Source organism: Aspergillus aculeatus (assembly GCF_001890905.1).
Source record: "Aspergillus aculeatus ATCC 16872 unplaced genomic scaffold ASPACscaffold_6, whole genome shotgun sequence".
Classification (NCBI taxonomy): Eukaryota; Fungi; Ascomycota; class Eurotiomycetes; order Eurotiales; family Aspergillaceae; genus Aspergillus; species Aspergillus aculeatus.
In genome coordinates, this window is record NW_017962981.1 from 625,211 (window position 1) to 638,614 (window position 13,404).

The following is a 13,404-nucleotide window of genomic DNA, read 5'->3' on the forward strand; positions in this document are numbered from 1 at the left end:
TTCAGCCTCGACTCTTGCTGGAGCAATGGGAGGCATTGTAGCTTACTAGCCCGGAAAGCCAAGAAACTCCAGTAGGTGCTCGGGGTCAATTCCTGTTGCATATGTCATTTCACTAGGAAAGAAATCTCTAGGTGAGAACATATGGAAGAGTATGTGACTTCAGGCACTTCATTGGAGTATAGAATTTACAGTATGCGAAGCGATTGACTCGCGAGGCTGGAGAGAAGATCGGATCGTATGATGTCCGCCGGATCTGATATCGGCCACGGGCACTGGGGTACGGAGTCCCGTGGGTGAGATCGTCATTTTGATCATACTACTTCTATCGGCAGATATGAGAGGCACATGCACTGATAGATTAGATACGCAATGATCATATACAGGTGCGGATCTCGGTCACGTTTTCTCGGGTTTGCACACTACACGTCCTTACTATGTCCGTACAGCTTTCCCCTCTGGATCAACGAAAAGCATGGAAGAAAAAGAAAAGACATTTCCCGCTTGGTTTGTTCAATTCGGGAGGATTGGGCTCCGAATCAGGGTAGTAGAGTACATTTGTTTGACCAAAATAAAACAAAAGCACATAAAGAACTTTAACATGGATTTGTTCAACTTTCTAGCATTCTACTCCAGGCGAGCGGGGAAGTTTCCGGCCTCTATTTGGGGGTTAGTTACTTGCTGTTGTGGATTAAAGGTGGAGGGATGGAGACAGATACGTACCGCGCTGGGTATCCCACCGGTCAGTCCAGGCCTTGGGGCAGAGGGAGCGGAAAGCGTGGTAGAACTGGTAGTCAAAAAGATTAGTGCTGTAATTATGATGGGTTCGCTGTGATGGTGGGGGTGGTGCTGGTAGACAGTTGCGGGTTTGGTAGCCGAGGACGAGGGGGGAGGGAGTCGACGGGATTGATATACCTGACGGCATGGGCGGAAGTCCTCGCCCTTGGCGTTGACACACTTGTAGTAGTCGACGTAGTTCTGCCAGCAGTGCTTGGTCCTGTTCAATTGCATTAGTATGAAGGTTCATAATAGGTGGAGGAGAGTCTAAGGGACTTGGCTTATCACGTACTGGTTCTGCTGGGGGAAGCGAGCGTCATAGCCTGTATATCGTTACATCAAGACGTTTGGTCAGTCAGCTTTCCCACCACGATTGATGAAGAACCGGCCGTATTCGTTCATCGATAAGCGACCGGATCAATGAAGAACCTGGAGAGATACGTACCGGCTGTATACTAGTTAGCAATTGACCTCAATTGGGGATGCGGGAGACAAGTCGGATTATCCGGGTTTGGGAAAGCTCACCTGTCACGAACTTGAAGGGCTTGGTCTCCTGGGGCTCATCGGGATCGGCTTCAGGAATGGCACCCATTGTGACGGTTCTAAGGACAGAGCCTGAAAATGGATCTAAAACTGGGGAAGAGGAAAAGGGGTGGGTGGTGGAGAGGGGGGAGGGGGAGGAGGAGGGAAGCAAGAGAGAGAGAGGGCTTGGAGAAAGAAAGATGGGGGTGAGGTTTGCGCGCTGGTGGAGTGGAATGATCCCGTGAAGCAGTACAGCCGGGCCCCAAGTTCAACCTTGACCGCCTACTGTAGCGAGCCACTCATGCGCCTACCTTTCCTAAACACCCCGATCCGTCATCTTGAGGTGGTTTGCTGCCTGAGTCATCCAGGCTCGCAGTTGGGAACTCGTGATCCAATTCCACACCACAGCCACAAGGCCCGAATGAGCTCAACTTCCGTCACCACATCCGAAGCCTCCCATTCCATCTCCTCTCCCCAATTCCCCCATCCAACCCACCTCCAGCCAGGTCTTTCACCCCCACAAACAATCGCCATGTATCCCACCACTATCATGCGCATGCAGGCCACCCGGCCTTTCGCTTTTCCTACTCCTGTGAGTTTCTTCTCTCCCTTCCTTTCCTCCCCCCCTCGTGGATGTGAGCCGGGAAAAATTGGGCTTGGCAGTTGCATGATGGCTAACAAACGTTGCAGAAGGAAAACCAGAGCGGTATGAAGCTTTCCCTCAATGCGCCATTGCCGACTAGAAGCTTGCAACAGTGTATTTCTGGAAGTCGCAATTGGACTAACACAGTGCTCTAGCCCACACTATCTCCCAGCGTCTGCGCACCCTCAAGCGCATCCCCCCGGAGTTGATCCCTCTTGGTATGTATTTCCCGTGCGCCAACATGATCCAACGGTGTCAGCAGATAGGCTAATCATCATTTCTATCACTTTACAGGTCTTGTCTTGGGGTATGTGCATAGTTCCTGGTTCAATTGACTTGTTACATCACATGGGTCGAACATGATCTATTTCCTTCTTCTGACCCCTCCTCACCAACTCCCTTTCCCCCCTCACAGAACTTGCCATCGCTAACGCTTCTCCTCGCAGCGTCGCTGTCGGTGCTGCCATCTACTCCAGCTCCAAGAAGCTCATGACCGACAAGACCCTCCGTCTGTACCGCAACAGCCCCGAGTCCCGTGAGCACTAGAGAATGTACCATCACACTTTGATTCCAAATTGCAATGGGCGATTCCTTGTTTTGTTTTGATGGCGATCTGTACTATCCACGGGAGGTAGAGGGAGATTGCATGGTGTCGCGGCCGATGCCGACGAAAAAAAAGCTCGGCATATCTCAAGCTCAGGGTTGCAGCGCGTGTATATAGTACGGCTTTAAATCGAAGGGTTCTGATGCAGTGCTCGTGCAGTGTTACGGCTGGCCTTTTTCTGTAGTATCCCTGCCAATGCACTCCGCGTGGCGGGTAGAAAATGTCCCCGGCAATTCATTCAGGCTTTGGGCCGGCAACGTCCATCTCTACCAGTCCTTGCATGGGGTCTTCAGTCTCTGCGTTAGCGCCTGCTTGAGCCTGCTCTGTGGCCAATCTATCTTCCTCGCTGACTGCGTATTTGGCCAAGTAGCCCTCCTGTAGTGAAACGCGATTAGCTCGTAGATTCTTGGATGTGATGTCCGAATGGATCGCGTACCTGTTCCCAGATAGCTGTCTTGCTGCCCAGTCCCTCATTGCTTTCCCTTTGCGGTTTCGCGGCGGCGACCTTGATCGTACGTCCGTAAAGCTCGCTGCCGTCCATGTTGTCGATAGCCTCTTTCGCATCCTCAGGCAGGTCGAACTCCACATATCCAAAGCCGCGGTGGGATTCGTTCGAGTTGGGCAGGTCGGGTTTCGGCAGGGTGATGTCCACGACCTCGCCAAAGGGGACAAATGCCTCCGCCAGCGTGTGCATCGTCACAGCCTGGTCCAGACCGCCCACATAGATGGTACACTTCAAACGAGCCTTTTCACTCATGGTTGAGGCTTTGCAAGGCGGTAAGGATGGTGATTTTGAGTGTGAATAGCCGTACTCGCTGAACAGATCACAGGTCGCTTGAAATGGGAGCTCTAGGGGGCACGGGCCCAGCTTATAGAATGATATCCAAGCTTGGTTGTCAAGCTTCCTTGCCCGGTCGATCTTCGGCGTGGGCGCAGACTTTCGCGGAGAGGCAGAGACAGAGAGAGAGGCTGATATCGATCACGTGGTATGCCGGGCAGTGTCCAAAGTGGTTAAGCGGGTCGGTCGGTCGGTCGCAGCGGCCCCCCCGAGGAGGACACTTGGTTGATTGCCGTCACGCCTCGAATCGCCAGTCGACTTGGCAACTCTCACCTGCAACCTGCACCCCTCGGTCTCTCCTGTCTTGTGTCTTGTGTCAGAGAGGGGAGGATTTCTTCCATTTCAGTTTTTTTTCTTTCTCTTACTCCTACCTACACGACTTTGGGTACTCGGATTTTCACTACCCCCACCGTTTCTCTTTCAGTTCTTCCCCCCGCATCCAATTCATTCATTTGCTGGCCAGAACAACAATCCCCCCCCGCAATAGCCAGCTCCGTCGCCTTCTAATCTATACCTCCATCTTTCCCTGCCACTCCTTTCCACGTTCACCATGGTTCGTCTGAGGGAAATTCCCCGGACGGCCACCTTTGCCTGGTCTCCTGGAGCTGCTTCGCCATTGATTGCTACGGGTACTCGCGCCGGCGCCGTGGATGTTGACTTCTCCAATCAAACGTGTCTGGAGCTCTGGGATCTCAACCTGAGCCGCCACGAGGCCGGCGGCGAGCTGCAGCCGGTAGCGAAGATTGACACTGACTCGGGGTGCGCTTTCTAGCTTTCCGATGCTTTGGAAATATAGGCAAACACTAACTCTTCTGCTCGAACAGCTTCAACGACTTGGCATGGACGGATTCCGAGGACAGCTCTCGGGGTGTGATCGCGGGTGCCTTGGAGAATGGATCTTTGGATCTGTGGGATGCCGATAAGTTGCTCAGTGGATCCAGGTTCGTGCTGTCATCCCTACAATGGCGTTGTCGTTTTAATCGATTAGCTGACGCCCGGGCAGTGATGCCGTCATCTCGAGGACCAACAAACACTCAGGGGCTATCAAGGCTCTCCAGTTCAACCCCAAACACTCTAACTTGCTGGCCACCGGTGGTGCCAAGGGCGAGGTACAATGCCCCCTTATACATGTCTGAACAATGGATGTTGGAGCTCATGATTACGACTAGCTGTACATTTCCGACCTGAACGACATTGCGAACCCCTCTAGACTCGGAGGCACGGCCGCCCGCGCAGATGACATCGAGTGCTTGGATTGGAACAAAAAGGTCGCGCATATCCTGGTCACGGGTAGCAGTGCCGGCTTCGTTACCGTGTGGGATGTCAAGACCAAGAAGGAGAGCTTGACGCTGAACAACATGGGCCGGAAAGCCGTCAGTGCTGTGGCCTGGGACCCGGAGAAGGTGAGACTCTAACCGTGGCTGTCTGCGGGTGTGTTTTGCTGACCATTACCAGCCTACGAAACTCGTCACGGCCACGCCGCTCGAGTCGGACCCCTTGATCTGTGTCTGGGATCTGCGTAACTCTCACGCCCCGGAAAGAACCCTCCGGGGCCACGAATCCGGCGTCTTGTCGCTCTCCTGGTGCGCCCAGGATCCCGATCTGCTCCTCTCGTCCGGCAAAGATAACCGCACCCTCTGCTGGAACCCCCAGACCGGTCACGCCTACGGAGAGTTCCCCGTTGTCACAAACTGGACTTTCCAGACGCGCTGGAACCCTCACAACCCCAACTTTTTCGCCACCGCTTCGTTCGACGGAAAGATCGCCATCCAGACCATCCAGAACACCAGCACCGAAACTGCCCAGGCGATTGCCGACCAGAACCAGGCCCTCGATGGCGAGGACTTCTTCGCCAAGGCCCAGACTCAGCCCCAGGTCTCCAGCTTCTCGCTGCCCAAGGCCCCCAAGTGGCTGGAACGGCCGTGTGGCGCAACCTTTGGATTTGGAGGCAGAGTCGTCTCTGTGAACTTGGTTGAGAAGGGCCAGCGTGCATCGAAAATCAAGATCACCCCGTTCGAGGTTGATGAGGCGGTTGGAAAGTCGACCGAGACCTTTGAGAGCGCGCTCAAGGAGGGTGATTTGCGCAACATCTGCGAAACCCGGGCTGCCAACGCTACCAGTGAAGAGGAGAAGGCCGACTGGAAGGTCATTGAGGCCTTAATCTCGGCCGATCCTCGCAAGGGTCTGGTTGAGTATCTCGGATTCGCGGATCAAGCTGACGAGGCTGCTGATAGCTTAGCCAAGCTGGGTCTGAACAAGGAGGATGACGAGGAAGTCAACGGCGAGGAGCCCAAGGAATCCCGCGGGTCGGGAGCCAAGAAGCACCGCCGTCTGCAATCCGTCTTCGACACAAGCGCGGACGCGGATAACTTCCTGTCTGACCTGGCTGCTTCCAAGGGCGCCAAGACCAACAACCCCTTCCACATCTTCAACGGAGAGGAGACCGAAGCGGACACTGGCATCACCAGAGCGTTGCTCCTCGGTGACTTCGAGAAGGCCCTTGATGTCGCACTCAAGGAGGATCGTCTCTCGGACGCGTTCATGATTGCCATCTGCGGAGGTCAGAAATGCATTGAGAAGGCCCAAGAGCACTACTTCTCCAAGCAAACCCACAGCCCGAACTACGTGCGTTTGCTCGCATCTATTGTGGGCAAGAATCTCTGGGACGTCGTCTACAACGCCGATTTGTCCAACTGGAAGGAGGTTATGGCAGCTCTTTGCACTTTTGCCGACGAGAAGGAGTTCGCGGATCTCTGCGATGCTCTGGGTGATCGCTTGGAGGAGGAGCTCCGTAACTCGGATGACAAGGCCTTTCGCAAGGATGCCTCGTTCTGTTTCTTGGCCGGTTCCAAGTTGGAGAAGGTTGTTGCTATCTGGATTGAGGAGCTGCGGGAGCGTGAGCAGAAGGCCATCGAGGCCTCTGCTGACGATTCTGCTTTCTCGATCCACGTCCGTGCTCTGCAGAGTCTGATTGAGAAGGTGACGATTTTCCGCCAGGTCACCAAGTTCGAGGACACCGAGCGTACCAAGGAGTCGGATTGGAAGCTCAGCACGCTGTACGACAAGTATATCGAGTACGCCGACGTTGTTGCTACCCATGGACGACTACAGGTTGCACAGAAGTATCTCGATCTTGTGCCCGAGAAGCACCCTGAGGCCGAGATTGCCAGAAACCGCATCCGCCTGGCAACGAGACAAGCCGCCGCTCCTCAACGGACGCAGACTGCGACCAGCGCAGCAGCCAGGCCCAATCTCAACAAGCCGCTTCCTCAGCCTGCTTTGGGTGGATACCAGCCCACGAGAACCTTCTCGCCCGCGGCGCCTGCTGCAGTTCCCAGCCCTTATGCTCCTGCTGCTCCCGCTGCTGCTCCCTCGAATCCGTACGCCCCCCTGACTGCTGCGGCCGCCAACCCATATGCTCCCCCGACTGCTGCTCCCGTCAACCCTTATGCTCCTCCGACTGCCTCGGCACCGGCCCAGCCCACGAATCCGTACGCTCCCTCCACCGCCGGCAGCGGCTACACTCCCGCCGGATATCAACCGCCACAGGCCCCTACCTATGGTGCTCAGCCTCTAGGCGGCACTGTGCCCCCGCCTCCACGCGCGACCAACCAGTCTCCGGCCAACACCATTACCACGTACACCACGGCCACCAACCTGCCTGCGTGGAATGACTTGCCCGAGGGATTCGCTAAAGCACCTACGCCCCGTCGGTCGACTCCTGCCACTGCTTCCGCGCCTATCAACGCTCCGTTCCCGAACCAGTCTCCTACCCTCGCGCAAGGCCCTCCTCCCCCGGTTGGAGCACCTGTCGGCCGGATCCCCTCCGTCCCTCCTCCGCCCAAGGGCGGCGCCCCTCCTCCTAGGGTGATGTCGCCGCCCTCGGCCGTTCCCGCGCCTTCCTCGATGCCTCCTCCTGCGGCCAACCCCTATGCCTCCCTGCCACAGTCTCCCCCCTCGGCCATGGGCGTGCCCGCTTCAATCCCTCGGGGACCTTCGCCTTACAACGCACCTCCTACGATGCCGCCCCCCACAAACCGGTACGCACCGAGCCCGGCTGCTCAAGCCGCCAGCCCTCAGCTCCAGACGCGGGCGCCCGTGCCTCCCCCTCCGCAGGCCGCCGCCTCCCCGTATGCCCCTCAGCCCGCCATGCAATCATTAGCGAACCAGTACGCTCCCAGCACGCCTTCGCCCATTGCCCCACCCATGCAGCAGCATGCGCCTCCCCCACCCCAGGCCGCGGGATCCCGACCCAGCACGGCCTCTTCGCAGAAGAAGCCTGCCCCGACGGCGCCCAAGTACCGTAAGTAGATCATGTTTCTATCAAGCTGGACGAAATACTAATGGGTCTCAGCCCCTGGTGACCGCTCCCACATCCCTGCCGATGCCATGCCCGTGTACGAGATCCTGTCGGCCGACATGCAGCGAGTGAGGTCGCGGGCCCCGTCTTCGTTTAAGGCGCAGGTCGATGATGCGGAACGGCGACTGAATCTTCTGTTCGACCATCTCAACAACGAGGATCTGCTGAAGCCCAACACGGTTGCGGACATGGCGCAGCTTGCTCACGCCATCCAGGCGCGTGATTATGAGACGGCGCGCGCGATCCACGTGAACATCATGACCAACCGGACGGACGAGTGCGGTAACTGGATGGTAAGTCTGCTTGGTAACCCAAATTATTCGCACTGAGCTAATCGAGACATTAGGTTGGAGTGAAACGTTTGATCAGCATGAGCAAAGCCACGCCGTGAAGGTTGAGTATGTGACGATCATGAGTTGTATGTACAAGGCAAGAGTTTTCTATAATTGTTTGACTGTACTGGACTTTTGACCTCTGGAACCGGCCGACGCGGGGTTCGGCTGGCAACGGGGTCGCTTTTCTTTATTATTCCGCTGTTAATGTTGATATTATGTTTTACCTGGCCTAAGTAGAAGTAAAAGAGGGTAGATCAGTTGTTTTATGTTCACTTGACGTAGTGGCGTAGGCAATTAGTTGCGCTGGCTGGCATTGTATGTTGTATGATACCTGTTGTGATATCAACAACCACATAACCGCAAGAGCATCAAATCAGACTCTTTATTTACAATCTCTGCTCTCTCCTCCTTCAACCAGATCAGGATTCTCCCCCTCCCCCTTCAATATCCACTCAACCCCTGAAACAGAACCCCAACCCTACTCCGACCCAGGCCGCCCAATCCTCCCCGAAACCCCCGCCAACCCCCCTCCCAACGCTCGCCCAGCAGCCCCGCCTCCTCTACTACCTCCCCCACCCGCCGGAAAGTTCCTGGCACTCAACAACGCCCCCTTGACGCCGCGGATCTCCGTCCGAAAATTGGCGATGGCATCCTCCTCCCCTTTCCCCAACCCCAAGCCCCCGTTCCCGTTGGTCCCGGATGTATTCGTGGCATCCACCCCGGGGGTACTGAACACCCCGTATCCCGCCATGGGGTTGAACATGGCCCCCGCCCCGGGTTTGCTGTAGATATAGGTATCCAGGTAATGGTGGAGGTCGTTCAGCTTGGCGCGCAGGGCGGTGTCGAGCTCCGAGGCGGCGTGGTCGGTGTCCGTGAGGGAGCGGAGGTGGGCCGTCAGGGTGTGCATCCTGGCCGTGTGGGTGCGGGCTTTTGAGAGGGGGGTTGGGGTTGGATCTTCGTCTGTTGCTGCTGTGATTAGGGAAGGTTGGGTGGGTTCGAGTTGGTGGGGGTTGGGGCTCGGGCTGGGGCTGGGGCTGGTTTGCACGGCGACGTCGCGGTGGAAGAGTTCCGTTGGGTCGGAGGTTATGGATTCTGTGTCTTCGTCGTCTGCGCCGCCTCCGGGGTTTTCGGAGGGGATGCTGGTGCCGCCGGTGCTGCTGGGATGCGGGGGGATGGTGGAGACGACGGATTCGAGTTTCGTGTTCAGGGTGCGTAGGTTGGTGGTCGTGGTCTCGGCCAGGTCGTGGCGCGCGGCGGTCAGTTGGGCGATCATCGGTTTCACCAGGTATTCGCTGGCGGCGTAGAAGGTCGTTGCTAGGCCTGCGGCGCCGTAGAGGGTGTACAGCGTGCTGCGTAGGGTGATGAGCGGCGGTTGCGTGGCGGGCGTGGTGAGGAATTCCGGGTAGGTGATTATTGGGGGGATGTCGCGGGGTGGAGGTGGGCTGGTGGTGGAGGTGGAGGTGCCGGTGCTGCTGGTGCTGGTTGGTGGGGCGGGTGAGGTGTTTGTTGCTGGTGTTGCTGTTGAGGAGGAGGAGTGTGATGTAGATGCGCTGCTGCTGCTGCTGCTGCTGCTGCTGCTGCTGCTGGGAGCTTCGTGGTTGTTGGCGTCCTCGGGGTTGCTGCTCGGCTCCTCCGAGGTGCTGGACTCCTCTGGGGACTGGCTTAGGAGCAGGTCAATCTCATCGTTGCGCAGTCCCTTGGTCTCGAGGAAGGTTCTCTTGCGTTCGACAGAGGCGTCGCGAATGGAGTCATCCTGGAGGAACTTGGCGGCTTGGTCGAGGAGCGCTGGGCGCTCTTCGGTGTGGTTATCATCTGCGCTTGGGTTGGTGGTGGTGGTGGTGGCGGTGGTGCCAGTGCTGCTACGCTCCGAACTGGCATTGGGTTTTTGCCACTCTGGAATTGAGGACTTTGGCTTGTCTGCCATGGTGATCACGCAAGGAAGCTGTAAGGTGAGAGTAGAGTGGAATAAAGATGGAAGGAGGAAGAGGAAGTGCGGAGTCCGGCAGGCGGAGATGGACAGTCAGCCAGATAAACCTCGGCTGTATCGACCGAGTGTGATAAGACCAGGCCTGCCCCGAATTCGGCCTGGGTTTGCTGCTAAGCATGACTTGGGGATTATTACTTTGGGGAGAATTAATATGATTATGCAGTTAAAAAGTAGGAAGTGACCATCAGGGTTTCATACTATACATAGACTGGTAGCAAGAATGATTTACTTTGCGTCAAACGTCGTGGGCTTAGCACGTGCATCCCGAGATGGGCCTTGATATATATTGATATCTTGGAGAGATCTGGTTGGATTGAGCAGGTTCTACGCATGATGACCTTAGTTCCCTTCCTATGTCCGCAAATATCAAGTCCTTTAAGCTAACCGAAGGGAGCTCTTGAAACACTGCGATGTACTCTTGCTCTTGCCCATCACAGCGAACAACAATAAACCAGCTCAATGGAAATATAAAGTATAGAAAGAAGGGATGTAAGCAAATACCGCCGCAAACGCCAAGGATACCGACCGCCCGGCACAAAGTGGCGGCGGTGAAGGGGCAACCGAAGATTATTCGATCTTCGCCCATCATCGATGAATGAATGGATGGATACGGAGTACATAACTTAGGTTGTTGGATTCAGAATCAGGATCAGGGCTGAGACCGACTGCTTCGATTCGCACGATCGGCCGTGACCGCCGCATTATTGATCAGCCCTTCGTTTGACGTGACTGTGGTTGGAACGGGACGCCTCGTTCTACCCTTGAAGCCGGTGAGTGAGTGAGTGAGTGAGTGAGTGGATTGCTCGAGGCTGTTGTTGTTTCTCATTGATTTCCACCCATTCACCCCCATCCCATCCCATCCCATTCATTTGACTGCCTCTGCTCCCTTCTCGGCTGCACTGGCTTGCTGCGTGATCGAGACACCTTAAAGAAATCCTTGGATAGACTGCCACTGCCCCTCCTCCTGACCCCCAGTCCGGATCAAGCCTCCCCATCGGAGCAGGAAACCAAAACCATTCCTTGGGTGATCCGGGGTTGCGCAACAGCAACGGACTGCAGCGCCGTTTGGGTTCACCGTCTGAGGACAAGGAGGCCGAGAATCCTCCCATTGGCTCCCAGGCCTCGTGAATCAAATGAATCAAGTGGCTGTTCGATCGCCATCTGATTGGGGTTAATCATCCATGCTCTGTCTGTGCCTTGCCGCGTCGCACTTCTTCGCTTCATTGCTTCCCTGCCCCTCTTCTCTTCGATGCAAGAGAGGACGAGAGAAAGGGAGGGAGAAAGATAGAGAATGTGGTGGAGATGTGAGGTGTGGAAGGAAGCAAAAGTCGAAAGTGAGGAAAAAGGAAGGAAGAAGGAGATGACGACGAAATTGCTGATGTACCAACCAACAACACATCAGCAGCAGCAGTCAGAAAGACCTCTCCTTCTGATAGATGGACTGCGCTTCGCTCCCCTCATTTCATTTCTCCCTCCGCCTTTCTCTTCCCTCCAACACCCTCATTTTCACTCATCCATCCTTCGTGATGGTAATTTCCATCTCCCCAATCCCCATCACACCTCACCACTATCACCCCCGTATCTCCTCTCCTTAGCCTTATTTCCCCGCATCACATCCTCGCATGGGCCCTAGAAGGCTTTGCTTGCTTTTTCGCTTTTCTCACTTCAACTACTTGTTCACTTTCCCTCTGTCTATTCGACGTGCGAGTGACGCAGCTTTTGTCCGCCCGCGCAAATTCCCTCTGGAACCTTGACTATCAATCACTCGTTACGGAACCTCGCAATTGCTCATCGCCTCTCCTAATCTCCCCCCAAACCCACCATGTCGCTCCGTCGCTCACTGCGGTCCCACGGGGGGCGCAATGATCAATCAAGCATGATAGATATTAACGACTCTTCCAGATCCACAAGAAGCACCCGCGCTGCTGCTGCTGCTGCTACTACTACTACTGCTGCTACTGCTGCTTCATCCACCCCCGCAGTGACCGCGGTGTGTGTTCCATCAGACGTATCCGGGAAATCATCCAAGCGATCGATTCATCTGACCGTCAAGATGCCCTCCAACAAGCTCAGAGAAGTTACCGGGGGAAGCTCCCGAGGGGCGCCTGCCACTCGGCGCTCGGTGAATGTCTTCACCGAGAACCCGATCATCACGGGCCCCCGCACTAGCCGGCCCAGGAAGAAGCTGGTCGAAGTAGACACCAGCGACGAGGATGATCTCGAAGACCAGGAAGAGGACGAGGTCGACGACGAAGATGCTCCCGGTGAGGACGAGGATGACGAAGATGAGGAGGAGGACGAGGAGGATGAAGAGGAGGACGAAGATCTTGATGCTGAAGGGGATCTCGACATGGATGATGCCCCACCGCAACCCCCAGTGCCTAAGCGACATGCGAAAGCAGCAGCAGCTGCTGCCGCCGCTGCACCTAGTGCGAAAGCAGTCAAGAGTGTTGAGGAGAAAGAGATGGAGTTGGACGACGACGATGACGATGATGACGAGGAGTTGTCGGAACCAGATACCGACGCTGAGGGCGAGCCTGATGACCAGGACGAGAGTATGCTGGTGACCGGGAATGGAGGCGAGGAGCTGGACGAGGAGGATGAGGAGGATGAAGATCTCGACAGTGACGGGACGCCGACTGCGGATCTCACTCGCATGACCAAACGGCAGCGAGGCAACCTGGGAAATGACTTCCTGCAACTCCCGATGGGTAGGACCTCCGTATCACTGCTCACCCGGCCACGACTGACCATAAACAGAACCCCAGGTGAAGAAGCACCTGACCGCAGAGGAGCGCGCTATGCGCCGCGCGGAAATGGCCCGTCGCCGAAAGAACCTTAGCGAGAAGCGGAACGAAGAAGAGAAGGTGTGTGACCCTAGAGCCTAACCGAGCCTTCTCAAGCTCATGACCGCGCGTGCGCGCACTAACCACCGTTCTAGATGGATACCATCAACCGACTGCTGCGCAAGCAGGCCCCCAAGCGCCGAGGACGCATCCCCGCCGCCGAGGCTGCCGAGAATGCTACCGCCGATCAAGAGATCCAGGAAGCGTATCAAAAGCCGGACCCCACGATGGTGCGCTGGGTCAGTGGTCGGGCTGGCAGCCGCGTGGGCGTGCCGGAGGAGTGGGTTGGCACGCCGGCTGCACAGGTCTTCGGCGCTGGGCCGGGCAAAATTGTCCAAGAGGTATAGAAAGGAGGGAGGGAGGGTTTCGGCGGCGCACAATCGGAGCGGAGGCGTTTTACTGGGGGTCTTACAACCAGGAAGGGACATGTATTCTAAATTGAATGATTTCCTGTTAATGTGACTGTATGATACAATATGATAGTATACATGATGG

The 13,404-nt window shown here is 56.1% G+C and overlaps 6 protein-coding genes across 6 annotated transcripts; 3 read left to right on the forward strand and 3 right to left on the reverse strand.

The window, feature by feature from the left end:
• Positions 1–624: 624 nt before the first annotated feature.
• On the reverse strand, positions 625–1,366 carry ASPACDRAFT_77696 (cytochrome c oxidase subunit VIb; the record flags this gene model as incomplete). The annotated part of the gene is made up of 5 exons (XM_020205017.1): positions 625–656; positions 721–784; positions 913–994; positions 1,067–1,097; positions 1,300–1,366. 5 exons carry the CDS (start codon positions 1,364–1,366, stop codon positions 625–627), a joined length of 276 nt encoding a protein of 91 aa, XP_020057133.1.
• A 462-nt stretch (positions 1,367–1,828) lies between these two features.
• ASPACDRAFT_42284 (uncharacterized protein) lies at positions 1,829–2,485 on the forward strand (the record flags this gene model as incomplete). Its single annotated transcript, XM_020201072.1, has 5 exons — positions 1,829–1,888; positions 1,987–2,002; positions 2,095–2,157; positions 2,234–2,246; positions 2,386–2,485. The coding sequence occupies 5 exons, from the start codon at positions 1,829–1,831 to the stop codon at positions 2,483–2,485; spliced, it is 252 nt and encodes an 83-aa protein (XP_020057134.1).
• A 292-nt stretch (positions 2,486–2,777) lies between these two features.
• Positions 2,778–3,300, reverse strand: ASPACDRAFT_59626 (RNA-binding protein; the record flags this gene model as incomplete). Its single annotated transcript, XM_020203467.1, has 2 exons — positions 2,778–2,918; positions 2,980–3,300. 2 exons carry the CDS (start codon positions 3,298–3,300, stop codon positions 2,778–2,780), a joined length of 462 nt encoding a protein of 153 aa, XP_020057135.1.
• Positions 3,301–3,811: 511 nt separating this feature from the next.
• On the forward strand, positions 3,812–8,337 carry sec31 (putative protein transport protein (SEC31)). Its single transcript, XM_020196045.1, has 7 exons — positions 3,812–4,140; positions 4,206–4,322; positions 4,385–4,490; positions 4,551–4,784; positions 4,837–7,684; positions 7,736–8,034; positions 8,088–8,337. The coding sequence occupies exons 1-7, from the start codon at positions 3,932–3,934 to the stop codon at positions 8,130–8,132; spliced, it is 3,858 nt and encodes a 1,285-aa protein (XP_020057136.1). The 5' UTR covers positions 3,812–3,931; the 3' UTR covers positions 8,133–8,337.
• Positions 8,322–10,057, reverse strand: ASPACDRAFT_117299 (peroxisomal membrane protein PEX14). Its single transcript, XM_020196046.1, has one exon. It carries the CDS (start codon positions 9,998–10,000, stop codon positions 8,555–8,557), a length of 1,446 nt encoding a protein of 481 aa, XP_020057137.1. The 5' UTR covers positions 10,001–10,057; the 3' UTR covers positions 8,322–8,554.
• A 1,828-nt stretch (positions 10,058–11,885) lies between these two features.
• ASPACDRAFT_42288 (PAPA-1-like domain-containing protein) lies at positions 11,886–13,256 on the forward strand (the record flags this gene model as incomplete). Its single annotated transcript, XM_020201073.1, has 3 exons — positions 11,886–12,774; positions 12,824–12,930; positions 13,005–13,256. The coding sequence occupies 3 exons, from the start codon at positions 11,886–11,888 to the stop codon at positions 13,254–13,256; spliced, it is 1,248 nt and encodes a 415-aa protein (XP_020057138.1).
• Positions 13,257–13,404: the final 148 nt, after the last annotated feature.

Coding starts and splice junctions, on each gene's coding strand:
- sec31 (XM_020196045.1), top strand. CDS start 3,932: ATGGTTCGTCTGAGGGAAATTCCCCGGACGGCCACCTTTGCCTGGTCT. Junction 4,323..4,384: donor AAGTTGCTCAGTGGATCCAG/GTTCGTGCTGTC, acceptor ACGCCCGGGCAG/TGATGCCGTCATCTCGAGGA. Junction 7,685..7,735: donor CCCGACGGCGCCCAAGTACC/GTAAGTAGATCA, acceptor AATGGGTCTCAG/CCCCTGGTGACCGCTCCCAC.
- ASPACDRAFT_117299 (XM_020196046.1), bottom strand. CDS start 10,000: ATGGCAGACAAGCCAAAGTCCTCAATTCCAGAGTGGCAAAAACCCAAT.